The sequence below is a fragment of the Xiphophorus maculatus genome, chromosome 2 (genome assembly GCF_002775205.1).
Source record: "Xiphophorus maculatus strain JP 163 A chromosome 2, X_maculatus-5.0-male, whole genome shotgun sequence".
NCBI lineage: Eukaryota > Metazoa > Chordata > Actinopteri > Cyprinodontiformes > Poeciliidae > Xiphophorus > Xiphophorus maculatus.
In genome coordinates, this window is record NC_036444.1 from 526,645 (window position 1) to 544,727 (window position 18,083).

The 18,083-nt window shown below is 43.8% G+C and overlaps 1 protein-coding gene across 2 annotated transcripts in view; it reads left to right on the forward strand.

The window, feature by feature from the left end:
- Positions 1-17,656, forward strand: part of c2h12orf4 (chromosome 2 C12orf4 homolog) — a 28,022-nt gene extending 10,366 nt beyond the window's left edge. Inside the window, exons 12-14 of one of the 2 annotated variants that reach the window (XM_023349553.1) lie at positions 12,672-12,729; positions 13,342-13,409; positions 15,835-15,927. In XM_023349553.1, coding sequence (XP_023205321.1) covers positions 12,672-12,729; positions 13,342-13,409; positions 15,835-15,927 — 219 coding nt within the window. Of the gene's footprint in view, positions 1-12,671; positions 12,730-13,341; positions 13,410-15,834 lie in introns of both variants that reach the window. The other variant, XM_023349545.1, reaches the window with a different exon arrangement.
- The last annotated feature ends 427 nt before the right edge of the window (positions 17,657-18,083 follow it).

An 18,083-nucleotide genomic window follows, 5' to 3' on the forward strand; every position in this document is an offset into this window, starting at 1 on the left:
TTTTCCCTTTTTCCCAGCTAGGTTTTAAAATTTCTTGACATGGATGGTTTTCATACTGACCCTTTAAATAACTCCAGTAAGATAATCTTAACTGTAATCTTCTGAGGTAAAGTGGTATTTCTCCCATTTCAACTAACAAAGCAGAGATCGGAGTTGTTCTGATGGCTCCTGTACACAACCTCAAGGCTTGATACTGAATAATGTCTAATTTTTTAAGTAGTGTTTCTGATGCTGATCCAAAGGCCAGGCTACCATAATCTAATACAGATCTTATTAAACCCGTATATATTATTTTCAATGCTTTTCTCTCAGCGCCCCACTCTCTTCCCACCAAACACCTCATAATATTTAAAACTCTCTTACATTTATCCACTACTTTTTGAATATGTCTACTCCAAGTAAGTTTTTCATCCATCCACAAACCCAAAAATTTAAACTCATTTACTCTTTCTAAATCATGTTTATACAAATACAATTTTAAATCATTAGATACTTTCTTTCTAGTGAAAAATAAGGTCTTTGTTTTATCTATTGAAATTTTAAAACCCCAATTATATGACCATTCTTCTATACTATATATTGCTTCTTGTAATTTCTTAACTATAAACTTCAAGTTCTTACCTCTCTTCCAAATTGCTCCATCATCAGCAAATAATGAACAACCCATACCACTCTCCAAATTGTCAAACATATCATTAATCATAATAGAGAAAAACAAAGGACTCACAATACTTCCTTGAGGAGTTCCATTTTCAACTAAATATTTTTCTGACAACTGTTGACCTATTCTTACTTGTATAGATCTATTATGTAAAAATTCTTTTATCCAATTAAACATTGACCCTCTAACCCCCATTTTCCTTAATTTAATTAAAAACCCTTCTTTCCACATCATATCATAGGCTTTCTCTATGTCAAAGAAAACCGCCACCACACTCTCCTTATTAACTTGCCCTTTTCTGATTTCATGTTCTAAACACAAAATAGGGTCCATAGTACTTCTACCTTTCCTAAATCCACTTTGAAATTTTGACAGATACCCCTTCTTCTCCACAAAATAACTCAGTCTTTCATTTATCATTCTTTCCATTATTTTGCATATATGTGAAGTTAACGCAATATTTCTATAACTTGTAGGATTTGACTTCTCTTTCCCTGGCTTTAAGATTGGAACTATAATTGCTTCCTTCCATGCCACAGGTAAATAACCCCCTTCCCATATCTTATTAAAGAAATCTAATAATATCTTTTTAGATGAAATACTAAGTTTTTTAATCATAATATAAGAAATATTGTCTTTTCCTGGAGAAGAATTTTTTGTTTTCCTTAAAGCGTTGTTTAATTCAAATAATAAAAAGGAATTATTCAATAGATCATTATTGTTAAAAGTCCGTCTGTTAGTTTAGTTTACTACATTACCCAAGATGCATCTGTTCATTTTGTGATTCCGTTTCACGTAGTTGAGTGGCTTGTTTTTCTGTGCTACTGTGTGGCTCGGTGGCATGAAAGTGGCATCCGCTGACATCCACCATCAACCTATCTTGGGTCCTTTGTGTACGAAACCTGTGTGCGTTTTTATGATATAACCACACACACACACACACACACACACACACACACACTCATATACAAAACATCAATAAACTTTTGAGCTGCACCATTGGAGTCGCCCTAGTCCTTCTGACCGAGGAAGAGTCGATTGACGAGAGATCTGGATTTAGCGCCTGTTTAGACGTACACAGTCTTCTACAAGTGGTCCTTCGAGCCGGAGTCTCGTTGGTCGAATCAACAACATGGCAACTTCACAAGACAACGCTTCTCAGGAGAAAGGTCACAAGCATAGTCCCCGTCCACGCAGGAGCAGGAAGCTTCCGGGACATCTGGCAGAGTATGACCATGACCTACCTGATCCAGAGGAGTCAGAGTCGTCAACAAGCAGCAGCTCAGAAGAACCTGATAAGGATAAGAAGCAAAGATGGGACAAGATGGAGGCAGTATGGGGCAGCGTTTTAGAAGCAATGAATGAGATGCAAGTCACTATGAAGGAGACCAGTGGTGCATTAACCAAGCGTGTGGAGCAACTAGAGAGAACATGTAAGTCATGCAGCCCTCTCCTACCACACAGTCACGCTCAACAACATGGTAGAGCAGAATCCCTTCCTGCATTCCTACCACATCCTAGCAGTGTGGATATATACAGCAGTCACACCAGGGATCAGTTGAACATAATGGCACCAGCAAGGCAGGACAACAGAACACCTGTAAACCTACTAAGACCAGTAGAACCTGCTGCATCCTTCTCATCTCTAAAGGCAAGCCCCAGGGTACAGACAGCACCATGGCCAGTTCCACAGCCAGATGTACTTACAGCACCTCCGCATATGCTCCAGTCACCATCTGCGTCCCAGCCTTGGACGAACACGGCCTTCCAGCCTGTAGGTCAGTCTGTACCTTCACCTGTTCCACAGCCAAGAGGCCCTCCGGTTTATCCAGCGATCCAGCCAGCATCGTTACCAGCTCCGCCTCCTAGAGTGAACCATGTGATACAGCCTGCTCTACAACCTGACATCCAAGTATCACAATCCATGCAGCTTGGGAAGCTTGAACCACAGCAAGCTCAGTCTCTATACAGTCAGAGATACCAACATCCGCAGCTACCAAGCTGCGTCAACCAGTTGCACCCTGCACCATCATACAACCTCGCTGCAGCCTCCGCTACACCTCTGCATCAGCCACCAGAGAGAGTGGCAGCACAACAGAACTACAGCCAGCATTATGCAGTTCCACCTGCTGATTTTCCCAGACATTACTCTGTTGCCTATCCATCACCTCCAGCTGAATACCAGCCAACAGCCTCCCTACCTTCAACAGCAGAAGTCAACCAGCCAAAGCTGTTGGAGATGATTGTGGCATCATCATACGGCATCCCAAAGCCTAGACTGGTAACATTCAAATCAGGCCGAGAGAGTGAATTTGCACTGTTGAAGAAAGGATTGGACAGCCTGCTAGGGCCCCATGCACACCTCACAGAGGATTATAAATATCACATCCTGCTGGATCATTTAGAGCATCCATGTGCTCTACAAGTTGCCAGGCGCTATATTCACGACCGCACTCCCTACACTAGTGCAATTCGAGCATTGGAGCAGAGATATGGACAGCCTCGACAACTAATCCAGAGTGAACTCAGTGCTATCCTTAACTGCTCTCCTGTTAAGGCCGGTGACCCTCAAGCCTTTGAAGATTTCTCCCTGGCAGTGTCTAGCCTTGTAGGTCTCCTCAGTACTATGGATGATGTAGCAGCCAGTGAGCTCCAGTGTGGTTCACATGTAGACAGGTTACTCACTAAACTCCCTCCTAGTTACAGAGATAGTTTCATCGAGTACTGTATCACACGTGGCATTATACGCACTGGTAGCAGCCGCACATACAACATGTATGACCTCTCTGAATGGCTCGAACGCAAGTCCCACGTTCTTCAGCTATCCAGGCAAGCGACTCAGCCTCAGTCATCAGACAGACCACGATTGGAGAGAAGTAACTTCAGAGCACCCACAGGATCTAAAGCACAGAGTAAGTCTGCATCCATATATTATGGCTCAGATCCTGCTCAAATACAGCCAAAGGCAGACACTGTGAATCCTTCTTCCCCTTCCAAGAAGAAACAGAAGTTTAAGCCATATTGCCCATACTGTGATGGAACAGAACACTACCTCAGTGGCTGTGTAGACTTTAAGAAGCTAGACCTCACAGCTGTCGCCACTTGGCTAAAGGATAAATCCAAATGCTGGCGCTGCGGCCGTAAACACACTCCAGAACAGTGCACTCTGAAGAAGCCGTGCACAACCTGTGGAGAACAGCACTTATTAGTGCTTCATGACCTGGCTGAGGCTAGAAGGCGGGACCCTAACATCCTAACAGTCAGTACCAGCAGAGTATTTTTGGGTCCTGTCAGTCACTCTGGCCGTGTAATGCTCAAGGTTGTGCCCATTCAGTTACACCATCAGAGGAAATCTCTAGACACGTATGCTCTCCTCGACGACGGCTCAGAGAAAACCATCATACTCCCAGCTGCAGTTAAGTTATTAGGCTTATCACCAGAAGAGGAAACTCTATCTCTGCGCACCATCCGTCAAGATGTGATCCAGATAAAGGGAGGCAACGTCTCATTCCAGGTGTCCCCGAAGGCCCAACCAAAACTGCGTTATAAAATAACACAGGCCTTTACTGCTCAACAGCTCAGCCTAGCTGAACAGTCGTGTCCAGTGGAGCTCTTGAAGGAGAAGTATCACCACTTGCAGCAAGTGCAGCTGGAGGGATTCAAGCAGATACAGCCTCTTGTGTTAATCGGTTCAGACAATGCTCACCTTATAACTCCTGTCCGTCCAGTCAGGCGTGGCCCAGCCCGTGCTCCTGTCGCTGTTTGCACCAAGCTGGGGTGGGCCATCCAAGGTCCAAGTAGTAGTATGCCTACACAGCAGGGAGACATGCACTGCCTGAATATATCATGCCTTTCTCCTGCTGAGGCCTTGCATCAGGACGTTCAACGTCTGTGGCAACTAGACGCTCCCATACACAGACCTGAGAAGGAGGTCACACGCTCAAAGGAGGACAGAGAAGCCATAGCCATGTTAGAGACTAAGACCATCAGGATGTCTGTAGATGGCGTGGAGAGATATGCCACTCCTCTGCTGAGGAAGAAGGACTTCCCTCGGATGCACGTCCCTCCAGAAGTAGTTAAAGGTCTGCTGAGGTCCACAGAGCGGAAGCTGATTAAACGTCCGGACCTGGCCCACACATACAACCAGGAGATCAAGAAGTTGGTTGATTCTGGTTATGTGGTGAAGTTGACTCCAGAAGAGATTCACAGTTCTACTGAATCTTGGTACGTGCCACACCATATGGTACACCATAACAACAAGGCTCGGGTGGTCTTTAATTGCTCCTTTGAGTTCCAGGGCACTGTCCTAAATTACTACCTCCTGCCAGGCCCTCCACTGGGGCCTACACTACTGGGTGTACTCCTCCGCTTCCGTCAGTATCCTGTGGCAGTGAGCGGAGACATAAAGGCTATGTTTCACCAGATCCGCCTGCTCCCTGAAGACTGTCCCCTGCTACGGTTTCTGTGGAGAGATGGTGAAACAGAGAGGCTCCCAGATGTATATGAGTGGAGAGTCTTGCCCTTTGGGACAACGTGTAGCCCCTGCTGTGCTACATTTGCCCTTCAGAGACACGTGAAGGAGCATCAAGACACTCATAAGGACATCTATGAATCTGTACATACAGCTTTTTATGTTGACAACTGCCTGCAGTCCCTCTCTGACCCACAAGAGGCCAAGTTGCTCATCAACAGGATGAGAGAGTTGCTCCTCCAAGGTGGATTTGAAATAAGACAGTGGGCCAGTAACCTCCCTGAAGTGGTTGCCCATCTGCCCAGTACGGCCAGGTCAGAAAGCTGTGAACTGTGGTTGAACTTCAACAGCCTTGATCCACAGGAGTCAACATTGGGTCTCAGCTGGCACTGCCCAACTGATGTCCTGGGATACAAGCATCGCCCAGTGTCCTACACAACTGTCACGCTGCGCAATATTTATAAGGTGCTAGCCAGTCAGTATGACCCATTGGGTTATATCTGTCCTTATACCACAAGAGCAAAGCTCATTGTGCAGGCCCTGTGGAGTACAGAGAGAGGATGGGATGAGCCCATAGAAGGAAATCTGCTTCAGTCCTGGATTGAATGGGAGGAAGAACTGTCTAATCTTCAGCAGATTAGCATCCCTCGCTGCTACAGCCCGCACAGCATCACTGGTGCTACAAACGAGGTTCACATCTTCTGTGATGCCTCTGAGAGATCCTATGGGGCTGTTGCCTATCTGAGAGCCACAGAGCAACAGGCACACATCTCCACCTCCTTCATCATGGCACGCTCAAGAGTTGCACCCCGCAAACAGGTGTCGATTCCCCGACTGGAGCTGTGTGCTGCGCTGACCGGAGCCCAACTAGCCAAAGTTCTGCAGACTGAACTCTCATTACCCCTGCACTCTATCTACCTGTGGACGGATTCTACTACAGTGCTGCAGTGGATCCAGTCTAGTTCCTGTAGGTACAAAGTTTTTGTTGGGACTCGGATTTGTGAAATACAGGAGTTGACCTCCTCAGAGCAGTGGGGGTATGTGAACTCTGATGAAAATCCAGCTGATGACATCACAAGAGGGAAACCACTGTCAGAGCTCACTATCTCCAGCCGCTGGTCACAGGGCCCACACTTTCTCACACAGACTCCTGACACCTGGCCAAAACCCCCAACAGAGTTCCCAGATTGTGGCAGTGAAGAACTCAGAAAGACTGCTTTCTGTAGCTTCACATCTATATCTCAAAATCTACCAGATCCTGCACAGAGCACATCATTAGAGGACCTGGCTCTGGCCACTCACCAATCTCTACATGGGACAGCTGCCACCTCCTTCACTGCTGCTGAGCGTCTAGAGGCAGAGACTCAGCTGCTTCGCTCTGCACAGAAGGACAGCTTCCCAGAAGAGGTTCGAGCCCTCCAAGCAGGTGACTCTGTCCGCTCAACCAGTCGTCTTAGTGCTCTTTCCCCTGAATATGACAGCATCAGTGGACTGATCAGAGTTGGAGGCCGCCTGCGCCAAGCTATAGATGTAGACCCCGACAGCATCCATCCGGTTGTGTTAGCTCCTGATCATCCTCTGACTCGTCTCCTCATAAAGCACTACGACTCCCAGCTGCTTCACCCAGGTGCAGAGAGACTCTATGCAGAGATACGGCGCACATATTGGATTCTCAGAGGTCGACAGGCCATTAAGAAACACCAGTACCAGTGTGTGGACTGTAGGAGATGGCGCGCCTCACCTTCCACACCAAAGATGGCTGACCTTCCTTCAGCTCGTCTGAGACTCTACAAACCCCCATTCTGGTCTACAGGCGTAGACTGTTTTGGGCCCTACCTAGTTAAGATTGGACGTCGAAGAGAAAAACGCTGGGGGATCATCTACAAATGTCTGACCACTCGATGTGTTCACTTGGATCTCCTCCCTAGCCTTGACACCGACTCTTTCCTGATGTCATTACGCAGGTTTATTGCTCGCCGGGGAAAGCCGTATGAGCTGTGGTCCGACAGAGGCACCAATTTCAGGGGAGGCCACAAAGAATTGCAGAGCGCCTTTGAAAACATGGCCCCAGTGTTGCAGCAACAGTTAGCCAAACAGACCATCAACTTTAACTTCAACCCGCCGCATGCTCCTCACTTTGGGGGAGCCTGGGAGAGGGAAATCAGGTCAGTCAAATCAGCTTTACAAGTTGTCCTGAAAGACCAGGTTGTGGCAGAGGAAGTGCTTCTAACAGCTCTCATGGAGGTTGAAGGCATCCTTAACTCTAAACCTCTCGGTTATGCCTCCTCTGATGTGGCTGACCCGGACCCCATCACGCCAAACCTTCTGTTAATGGGGCGGCGGGATGCAGGATTACCACAAGCAGTGTATGGTCCTCATGATGCCCTGTCCAAAAGAAGATGGCAACACAGTCAGGTTGTCATTGATCATTTTTGGAAACGCTTCATCCAGAACTACCTCCCAGGACTTCAGTTAAGACAGAAATGGAGGAAATCTACTGATAATACTGCTGTGGGACAAATTGTGATGATCGCTGATTCCAACCTTCCCCGAGGACTATGGCCTGTCGGGACCATCGCCAAGGTCTTCCCTGGGACGGATGGCGTCGTTCGAGCTGCTGAGGTGAAGGTCAAGGACAGTCTCTACATTCGCCCGGTAACCAAACTGGTGGAGCTTCCTGAAGTGCCTGAAGATTTGGATCGTCCTTCCAACTAGCGGACTTTGTATGAGTGTATTTGTTGCAAATACAGGGGCGGCTGTTAAAAGTCCGTCTGTTAGTTTAGTTTACTACATTACCCAAGATGCATCTGTTCATTTTGTGATTCCGTTTCACGTAGTTGAGTGGCTTGTTTTTCTGTGCTACTGTGTGGCTCGGTGGCATGAAAGTGGCATCCGCTGACATCCACCATCAACCTATCTTGGGTCCTTTGTGTACGAAACCTGTGTGCGTTTTTATGATATAACCACACACACACACACACACACACACACTCATATACAAAACATCAATAAACTTTTGAGCTGCACCATTGGAGTCGCCCTAGTCCTTCTGACCGAGGAAGAGTCGATTGACGAGAGATCTGGATTTAGCGCCTGTTTAGACGTACACAGTCTTCTACAATTATATTCTGTATCTACTTCTAACAGGTTAATATTTTCCTTAATAATAGAAACTCTTTTCCTTTTTTCTTCTGTATTTAAATTATTGCTACTATGAATTTCAACAAATTTCCTAGCCATCATATTTGCCTTCTCCTCCTCATTTAGAGCCATTTCATCTCCATTCTTAAGAACTGGATATCCATATTCACTTCTAATTCCATTCATTCGTTTAATCATTCCCCAAATTTTTGAAATCTTTGTTTCCCTTCCTACTGTATTACAGAAATTTCCCCAATAAATCTTTTTAGCGCTTTTTACCGTTCTTTTAACCAAAGCTTGTGACTTTTTATATCCCAGCAAATTCTCAAAAGTCTGATTTCTCTTTAACAACCTAAAGGCTTTATTTCTGGATTTAATTGCCAAATCACATTCCTTTGTCCACCATGGTACTATTTTTTTCTTATACTTTCCTTTTTTCCTTTGAATTGTTCCATGTGCTGCTCCTGAAATAGCTTCACAAATAGAAGAGTTTACACTATCTATATCCAAATTAACCTTTAGCAGTTTTTCATTACTTATTATTTTATATTTTTCCCAATCAACATTTCTAAATATCCATATTTCTATATTTCTATTATCATCTTTCCCTATTTCTAAACCGATTTCAATCATAATAGGATAATGATCACTTCCTAATGTAGATTCCTTTAAAACTTTCCAATTACTAATCCCGGCAAAATTCACTGATACTAGAGTTAGATCTAGTGCTGATTCATTTCCATTTCTAATATCAATTCTTGTCCCTTCTCCATCACTAATACAAACCAATTGCTTCTTATCCATTAATTGTTCTACCACTTCTCCGTTTGCATCATTCTTTGACCCCACACAGTGCTATAGGCATTAAAATCTCCACAACAAATTAGATTTCTACCTAGACTTTTAAACATATCCTCCATTTGATCTAAATTCAGTTTTTTACATGATTATAAAAATTTAATATCTTAATATTTTCCTTATTAATCCAGATTTCCACAGATATCCATTCTAAAGATGATCCTTTATCTCCAAACCTATACTGAATCCCTTGCTTAACAAATATTACACAACCTCCTCCACTTTCTTGCTCCCTATCCCTTCTAATGCTATCATATCCTGCTATCACAAAGTCTAGCTCTGGTTTAAGCCATGTTTCCTGAACACAAATAATATCTGGTTTAATTTCCAAACAGTTTATATAACCTTTAAATTCTTGACCATTTGCTATTAGACTTCTTGCATTCCATTGTAAGATAATCATTACATTCTTCCTCCACCTTGTTTTCCATCTATTTCAAGCCTTTTATTTATTAGTTCCCAAGATAAATCCTTCACGGCTAAAACTTTTTCTGCACCTTTCACTATAATTTTAATTTTTTCTGTTTTACTTGATCAGTACAGTTGATTACATGCCATGAATAATATTAATTTATCCATTGTGATTTCCATTCCAGATTGTGAAATCTTACTGGGCTCAGCCCTAATGCTAGACATTACTTGTTGATTTTCCTGAACCGCTCTTTTCTCTTGAATACTTTTTGTTGCCTCTGCATAAGTGATGTTTTTAATTGTTCTCAGCTGTTGAATTTCTGCTGCCTTTTTCCTCGCAACCTCCATACGCTACATTATGCTGACCACCACAGTTACAACATTTCACTTGTACATCCACTCCACATTCATCATATCGATGATCTCCTCCACATTTGGCACATCTTTGCTTCCCTTTACACACTGCTGCAATATGTCCATACCTTTGGCATTTAAAACAGCGCAAAGGGGGAGGGACATATGGTCTCACAGGAAAACTCATGAATCCAATTTTAACCTTATCAGGAAGGACTTCTCCTCGAAACTCCAAAAGAATCGATAGGCTCTCCATTTTCTCTCCATTCACATGCTTCAACAATCTTTTCAATCTCCGAACTTCTCCCCCCTGTATATTCTTTTTGAGTCTTTCTAAATCCTCCTCCAGCGGAATACCAGTGATAACGCCACGTGATACTCTATTTTCTCCAACAATTACTTTCTCACCAACTACTTTTTTGCAAATGTTGTCAATCTTCAAGCATTTATTCTTTTGGTCTTCAGATTTGCATTTTATCAACATGTTTCCATCTCGTAATGTTTTAACCTCTCCTATTTTCTTTTTTATTTCTCTTGAAACTTGTATCGGACTTAAGTTAATATTCATATCTTCCTTCCTAAATTTAAGAATTACCTTAAATTCTTCGTTTGTTACTTTCTTCCTAACCACTCTATTTTCCTCATCTGAGCTGCACTCTTCCAAAGTTCGCTTACTATTCTGGCTACCAATTACTCTATCCTCTTTCAAAACTTTCTCTTTACCTCTTCCTCTTCCTACCGGAGTCCAATCGTCAAAATCCATATCATCATCCTCACCACCTCCATCTGCCTTAGTTGTCATCCTAATCCAGTCACAAACCAGTTTATACCCGGAATCTACGGTGGCCGACAGGTGCAAATGCGCAGCAAAAGAGAAAACATGCAAACAAAAAAGAAGACACCCCCGAATGAAATGCAGCAAACAAAAAGTGTTGAAAACGGAAGTGCTCCAGACCACTAGGGGGAGTCAAAGAAAATAGTATTCATTTCTATGGGACCAGATGCAAGATTCTTCTTCTTCTTCTTGGTATTTATTGGCGGTTGGCAACAAACTTACAGTAGCATTACCGCCACTTACCAGTATGGAGTGTGGTTCGAGATGGTCTATAAACTTTCACTTTCTACCTTTTCCCTCCATTAACTCCTGATTAAACATACCCCCACACATACACACCTGCTTATATTATCCAACTTGCTTATAACTTTATATACCCCTCTTTGATATTCTTTACACATTCACACCCAACTTGCTCTACTCATATCCTATGAAATAGCTTTGTTTTTTTAAGATACCGAATAATTATTTGAATATGTCTACTCCCGAAATCTCTCCTCAAAAATTCTATTAAATTAAACCTTTCTTTAATACCTACACACTCTCTCAGCATGCATCTTCTCTCTTCTTCATACTTACAACACTCTAAAATAACATGCTCTATTGTTTCAGACTTCTCACAATAATCACACTTTCCAGATGCAAGATTCAGAGAGATACCTTTACTTTCTTTCAAATTTCTTTCTCTGAATCTTGCATCTGGTCCCATAGAAATGAATACTATTTTCTTTGACTCCCCCTAGTGGTCTGGAGCACTTCCGTTTTCAACACTTTTTGTTTGCTGCATTTCTTTCGGGGGTGTTTGCGTCTCTCTTTTTGTTTGCTGCATTTCATTCGGGGGTGTCTTCTTTTTTGTTTGCATGTTTTCTCTTTTGCTGCGCATTTGCACCTGTCGGCCACCGTAGGAATCCGCCTTCGAAGTCGAAAACTGTTCTAGCAACACTCTCAACATTCTCCACCTCAAATGAAGGCACCAACTCAGAGTGAACCAAACCACAGCGTCCCCAGTGGGCACCATGGGTAGTAACCCACAAACAGCACAAACAATGGAATGGGCATTTACAGATTCAGACCAACATATTTAGTTTCCCTAAAGACATTTGAAGTTTTATGAAAGTGAGGAGGGTTAGGGTTAGTAACTACTAGTAACTAGTAGTTACTAAACTACTGATTCTATCCGAAAACATCGTCTGATAAAATCACACTTCAAAGAAAATAATCTTAAATCTTCTTTTGGACGCGCTCCTTCTGCCATGTTTAGACTTTAAGCCAAATTTAATTTTTCTCTTTTAAATCCGAGTCTCTGCAGCAGCAGGTTCTGCAGAGGAACTAAAGGAACCAGCTTCAGTTTACAGGCTGACACTCCAGAACCGACCCACATGAAACGGAGGGACTGGATCAGAGAAGCTTCTAGGCTCTAAAGTCTCTGCAGCTTCTAGGCTCTAAAGTCTCTGCAGCTTCTGTCTTCGCTGCAGTTTTTCCGTCTCCCTGTTCCTTGTTGGCTCCTCCTGCTGTCGGAGGGATCCGACTGGTTTGAGCGGCTCGGTTCTGGAGTCCGTTCAGAGGAAGCCAGACCGCAGCGCAGACAGAACCGCCGGCTGATTATTTTTAGATGTTTTTGTCTTTGGATATGAGAAAAGCAGAGAAACTATTTCTAGAGATGAAGGTCCGGCTGCTGTTCAGAGGGCAGAACCAGACGGGTCAGCTGCTTCCTCCTCCTCCTCCTCATCATCATCATCACCCGCTCTCACTTTGTGTTTCACAAAAAAGTTCATTTATTCAGGATTCAGTTTAAAACTAGAACTTTCTCTGAAGTTTTTCTGTAACTGTGAACCGTAATCAGATCCCTGCCCTGGTTTAGTCACACTCTGCTCTTCCTCTGCTCTTCCTCTTCCTCCTCTTTCTCTCCTCTTCCTCTGCTCTTCCTCTTCTCCCTGCAGGAGATGACCATCCCCTGGTGCCTGAAGAGAGCAGAGTTGGTCTTCAAATGTGTCAAAGGTAATCGTGACCTTTGACCCCTGTCTGTACCAGGGCTGCCCCTTGCTGTCTGGTGGAGGAATGACAGGATTATGAAAAGTGCATTTTTTATTTTCCATCATGTTTTCATGTATTTCCTTGCAGTGTTGCTTTCATTCAGTCATGTTTTAGAAATCCTTTAATCCCAGCTGTTGAACGCCTGGGTGGGCCTAGCTCCGCCTTCAAATGCAGCTCCTCCCCACTCGGCTCCTTCAGACTAGCCAGCAGAAATTAGCAAACAGCTGCTGAGCTCGTTATAGGAGCTGCTGGGTTAATAGGGGAGCCATGTTGGATGACTTCCTGGAGGCGGAGCTTCAGAAAGAGCAGGAGCTTCTTAAAGAGACAGAGGCAAAATTTCAAGATGTCAAGTTTGAAGTCAAATTTCTGAAACATTTAAATGAGATAAAAAAGCAAAATAAATCAATTTATTGTTAGGTTGTTCATGCATCTTCACCAGGTGTCAGTAAATATAAAGATATGAATAAATTTGAATTGTTGCGTAACCCTGCAGGCTGCAGTGCATGCTGGGTAATGTTCCAGATGTTTAATCATGTTTGAAGGTAAACGTAATCTGTTCTTGTTTTCTGCTTCCAGGTTTTATGATGGAAATGGCTTCGTGGGACGGAGGGATCTCCCGCACCGTTCAGTTCCTGGTGCCGAAGGTGAGGCCGGGCGGCTGTTTGCTGTCACCATGGCAACCTGACTGAGCGCTACATTTACCGTCACTCAGCCAGGAGCTTCTGGGTATTTTTAGGTGACCTTTGACCTTTGGTTCCGTGTTTAACCAGCTGACCTGCGATTTATTTGCTTCCAGGGCAAAGGTCGCAGCTGCTGATAGATGAGCTTTAATGTTCTTCCTTCCCAAACTCTCATTCATCTGCATTTTAGATTGAAATGATTTATTTTCATCCGTTTGATGCATCAGAAACACAACATGGAGTTCTCGTTTTATTTCAAACTTTATCCAACCTTTTAATCCCAACGGCTTTAATAAGTTACAATTTTAAGTGGAAATGTGGCACAAATTGGTTTATTTATCTAAACAACAAACGCAGGATGACATAACTCTTAATCTCACAAGATATTTTAGATTAATTCAGTTTATTTACAGTCGACATTCACACCGCTTCACTTTCTCCACATCTGGCTTCGTTCCAGACTTTTTCCAGAACTTCTTAACTCCTGATGCCTCGTTCTGACAATGTGGGACCAACTTTACTTTGGCAAATGGATTCAAAATGGAAAACTAAGAAAAGACGTGCATAAGTATCCCACCCTTTGCCATAAAGAGCTGATCTGTTCCCACTGATCCCAGTGAGACGTTTCTTCAGACCAAACGGAGGCCAGCTGATTGGACTTAACCTGTCGCTGAGGTCAGAGGTCAAACATGAAGCCAGTGACCTGAATGCCAGGCGTCGTGGATCAGCAAGGTGTGAATACTTGGATTAGTCGGCTGTGGCGTGTTTGTGCTGCGCCGCCCGTCAGACAGTAACGTTGATCTAATCTGATCTTCTTAGATCAGATTAGCTCTAATCTGATCAGATTAGCTTCCTGTTAGCCAGCTGGAGCAGTTAGCCTGCAGTTAGCTCACACTTAGCCACACGGCAACAATGAGTTTTCAGATTGAGTAAATATTTAAACCAGGTGTAAATAATAATAATAATTACTGTTGATGTCAGAGTGTTAACTCTGTGACCTGCTGGCTTTCCTCCAGAGATGCTGGTCTTTTTCATCACCAGGCTGCCCAAGTTACTGCCTGTTCAAAATACACTGAAGCGTCACACCGCATGATAATCATGCTGCAGACTAAATGTATTTGGAAGCATTTGTTCTGAATTTATTTTCAACCTCAACATTTAGAGTAGTTTTATTTACTCTGGAAAACGATGAAATATTTCTACGTTATTTGGAAAATAATCTCCTATTTCTGGGGCTCACATGTGCAGGACAGTCGCTCCATCAGAGCGCAGAGGCTACATCTTTGGCTACATCTTTCCAGACTAGAAGCTGCTGTTTCTTATTTCCAACACTGTGATGCGGCTGATTGTCGGGTTTGAGAAGCTGGACTACAGCGTGACGAAGAGGAGCTACGAAGTCCAGAGGAAGACCCGAGAGAGACGGAGAGTCTCATCCCCAACGCGTCTCATCAGCCGGCCACACAAAACCACACATAGATACATATGGAAAGCCAACAGTGCCACAAAACACCACTTTGACCCCACATCTGAATAAATGTCATTTTTGGCGTTTTGATTGAATTTTCTCTATTTTGGAGCGTTTTGAGTCAAACTGCCTGCGACAGACTGGCGACCTGTCCAGGTGACCCCGCCTCTCGCCCGAAACGTTTGCTGGAGAGGCAGCAGCTCCCTAACCCAACCCCACTAGGGACAAGAGTGTAAGAAAATGGATGGAGTCAAACTGTGATTTTTGAGAATTTTTTAAATTGAAGTGTGACAAAAGTGGCACTTTTGGCTTTCCATAAACAGTCATGCAAGTGTGATGCACCTGGCTCACAGAACGGCGCATCTAACTCACTCAAGGCCAACACGCACAATGCAACACGCACACACACACACCTGCCTGCGTTCTAAACGATGCAGCAGAAAAACCGAGCCGACCTTTAGGAGCGACCTCTCCGGTTCCACGCTGCTTTCTGACATCAGCAGTCTGGGAGTTCATGTTGTTATTCTCTGTATTTTCAGAGCAACATTTGAATATATTTTCCTATAAATCTGCATTTTTCTATCAGCAGGCGACACTCGGACAGCCTGAATTATTTTACAGCAGAAGATACTGGACTGCTCTCTGATTGGCCGCCTGCCAGAGAGGCTTCAGCTGATTTAGGAGGAGGAGGAGGAGGAGGAGGAAGAAGCTGAATGTTTGACCAGTCCTGGATTACAGATCAGTGATTACTGGGATGAAGGAAAGCTGAGAGTGGGATAAGAGGCAGGATTAACAGGAAATTAGCTGCACTTCATTAAAGTGAACAAACTGACTGAAAGGTCAAAGTGTTGAGGTCCTAAAGGTCAAAGTGTTGAGGTCCTAAAGGTCGCCTCTGACCGGCTGCCATCTTTCTCTGTGTTGCAGAGCATTTCAGAGGAGATGTTCTACCAGCTGAGCAACATGCTGCCTCAGATCTTCCGTGTCTCTTCCACTCTGACGCTCACCTCAAAGCACTGATGAGGAAAACCATTCCCAATGAGCCCAGATCACGGCCCGATGAGCCCAGGTCACGACCCGATGAGCCCAGGTCATCAGGAATGGTTTTCACAGCTGCAGCAGAGCGGAGATCCCGGTCAGACTCTCATCCGTCCAGATTTCTGGAGTTGAAACAGAAAACCTGAAAGCTTTGAAACGAAATGAATGAAAATGTTTTTCTGCCTGACGGATCGCTGATGGTCCACCAGACATCATCAGAACCAGAACATCCTCGTTCCTGAGCCGGTTTGGTTCTGCATCAGACGTTTGGTGAATAAATCCTTCTGGAGAACATTTGGTTCCTCCACAGTTCCTCCCGCTGGTTCAACAGAAACCTGCAGAACCGGGTCCGGACCGGAGAGGTTCTGGTTCTGATCCGCTTTCATCTCTTCCAGCTTCTGGAAAGATACGTTTTTTGGATGAACTGATTGTTTTTTCCAGGGAAATTTGATTTGAGCTTCCTGGATTCATCTCATTCTGGCTGCTGATCTAAAAGGAACGCAGCCGGTTCCACTGGGGATCAACACGAACTGGGACGCTCCCCAGCCAGACTTCTGCACTACTTAAGCAAATCATTTCATATTTTCACCTTCCTAAAATCACGAGCCGAGTCATTTTTAGCCAAAATTATATTTGCAAAAAATTATTTGGTCCGTTATTTTAGGAATATTCAACGATTCAGATGTTCCTTCCCTCCAACAGTAGGTGGCACTGTTCCTAAATACAGAGGAGGAACAAACTGGAGACCACACACACACACACACACACACACACACACACACACGACTCCCCACTTTCATGATCTGAACAAGCATCGATCCACCTGGGATTATTTTTCTGCTTCTGCCCTCAGTGAGTCCATAAAGATATTTACTGTATTTCTAATTAATGTTTTATTAATAATAATAATAATAAAGTCGGAGAGCTCAGCTGTGCGTTCTTCATGGATGCAGGGAAACTGGATGATGGAGGTTTCTGGTTCTGATCGGACCTGTTCAGCCTCTCTGCTGGTGTAATGAAGATTATTTATCAATATTCGGCTGTCAAGTTATGATCCACATGAGGCCCTAAACCCCAGCTAAGTTCGGGCCTAATTAAAGATGGCAGCCAGGCCGTAAACAAGATGGCCGACAGAGTGATGTCGTTGTTCTGCAGGTTTGTTTCCAGGCTCTAATGTTTGGTTGGGTGCCAGAGGATCCATGAGTGGCTCACAGCGGCAAAACGCCGAGCCGCCAGGAACTGCAGAGTTTCTCAATATTCAAACATTTTCTTACCCGGCTGAAAAAGATCCTGAATGACCAGGACAAAATCAACGTGAAGCAACCATTTCCAATAAAACCTGGCTCTGTTTCACTGCGGAGACGGGAGTGAAACATTAAATCGCTCCAGGCTGTAGTGAAATCCCTGCTGTTCTCACTGGTTCTGCTCCAGGTTTGCTCCTGTTAAACTGAGTTGTTTCCTTCCACTGTCACCACATGCTTTCTCAGGAGGAGCGGTTCCAAAGTTACAGGAAGGTTCTGTTTTTGTGTTGCTGCCTGGTTCTTCATGAGAGACAGAACTTCACGTCTTTATTTTTATCTGCTAGGACTTTCAATAAGAATCATTTCTGAGGTTTACTCTCTGGACGTAACCAAACATCAGCTTTGGTTGAATCTTCCATTTCATCGCCGCCTTTTATTATTTCAGTATATTATTTTTTCCATTTTTCAGGATTTTATTTTTGTTTAGTTTACTCTCACTTTTTTAAATCACACATTAACTTATTTTCCTCCTAATATTTTTTCTTTGCATTTTCTCCACTCCTGTTTTCTTCGTTCCATTTACAATTTTTCTCATGTTCTTTTTTCTTTTTTCTTCTGACTCTTTTTAAGAGTTAAAATGAAAAAGTTGGGAGGCGATCCAGAGTCAGCTTTTGTGACCACAAGTGGGAAGGAAAACCTGCAGAGTCGGCCAGCGTTGACCACTAGGAGAGCAGCTGACCCTGAATCTCCTCCCGGTTTTTATTTCAGCTCTTAAAAAGATTCAGAGAGAAAAAGAACAAAGAAATCTGTAAATGCAAAGGAGAAAACAGGAGTGGAGAAAATGCAGAGAGAAAATATTTGGAGGAAAATAAGTCAAAGTATGATTTAAAAAAACGT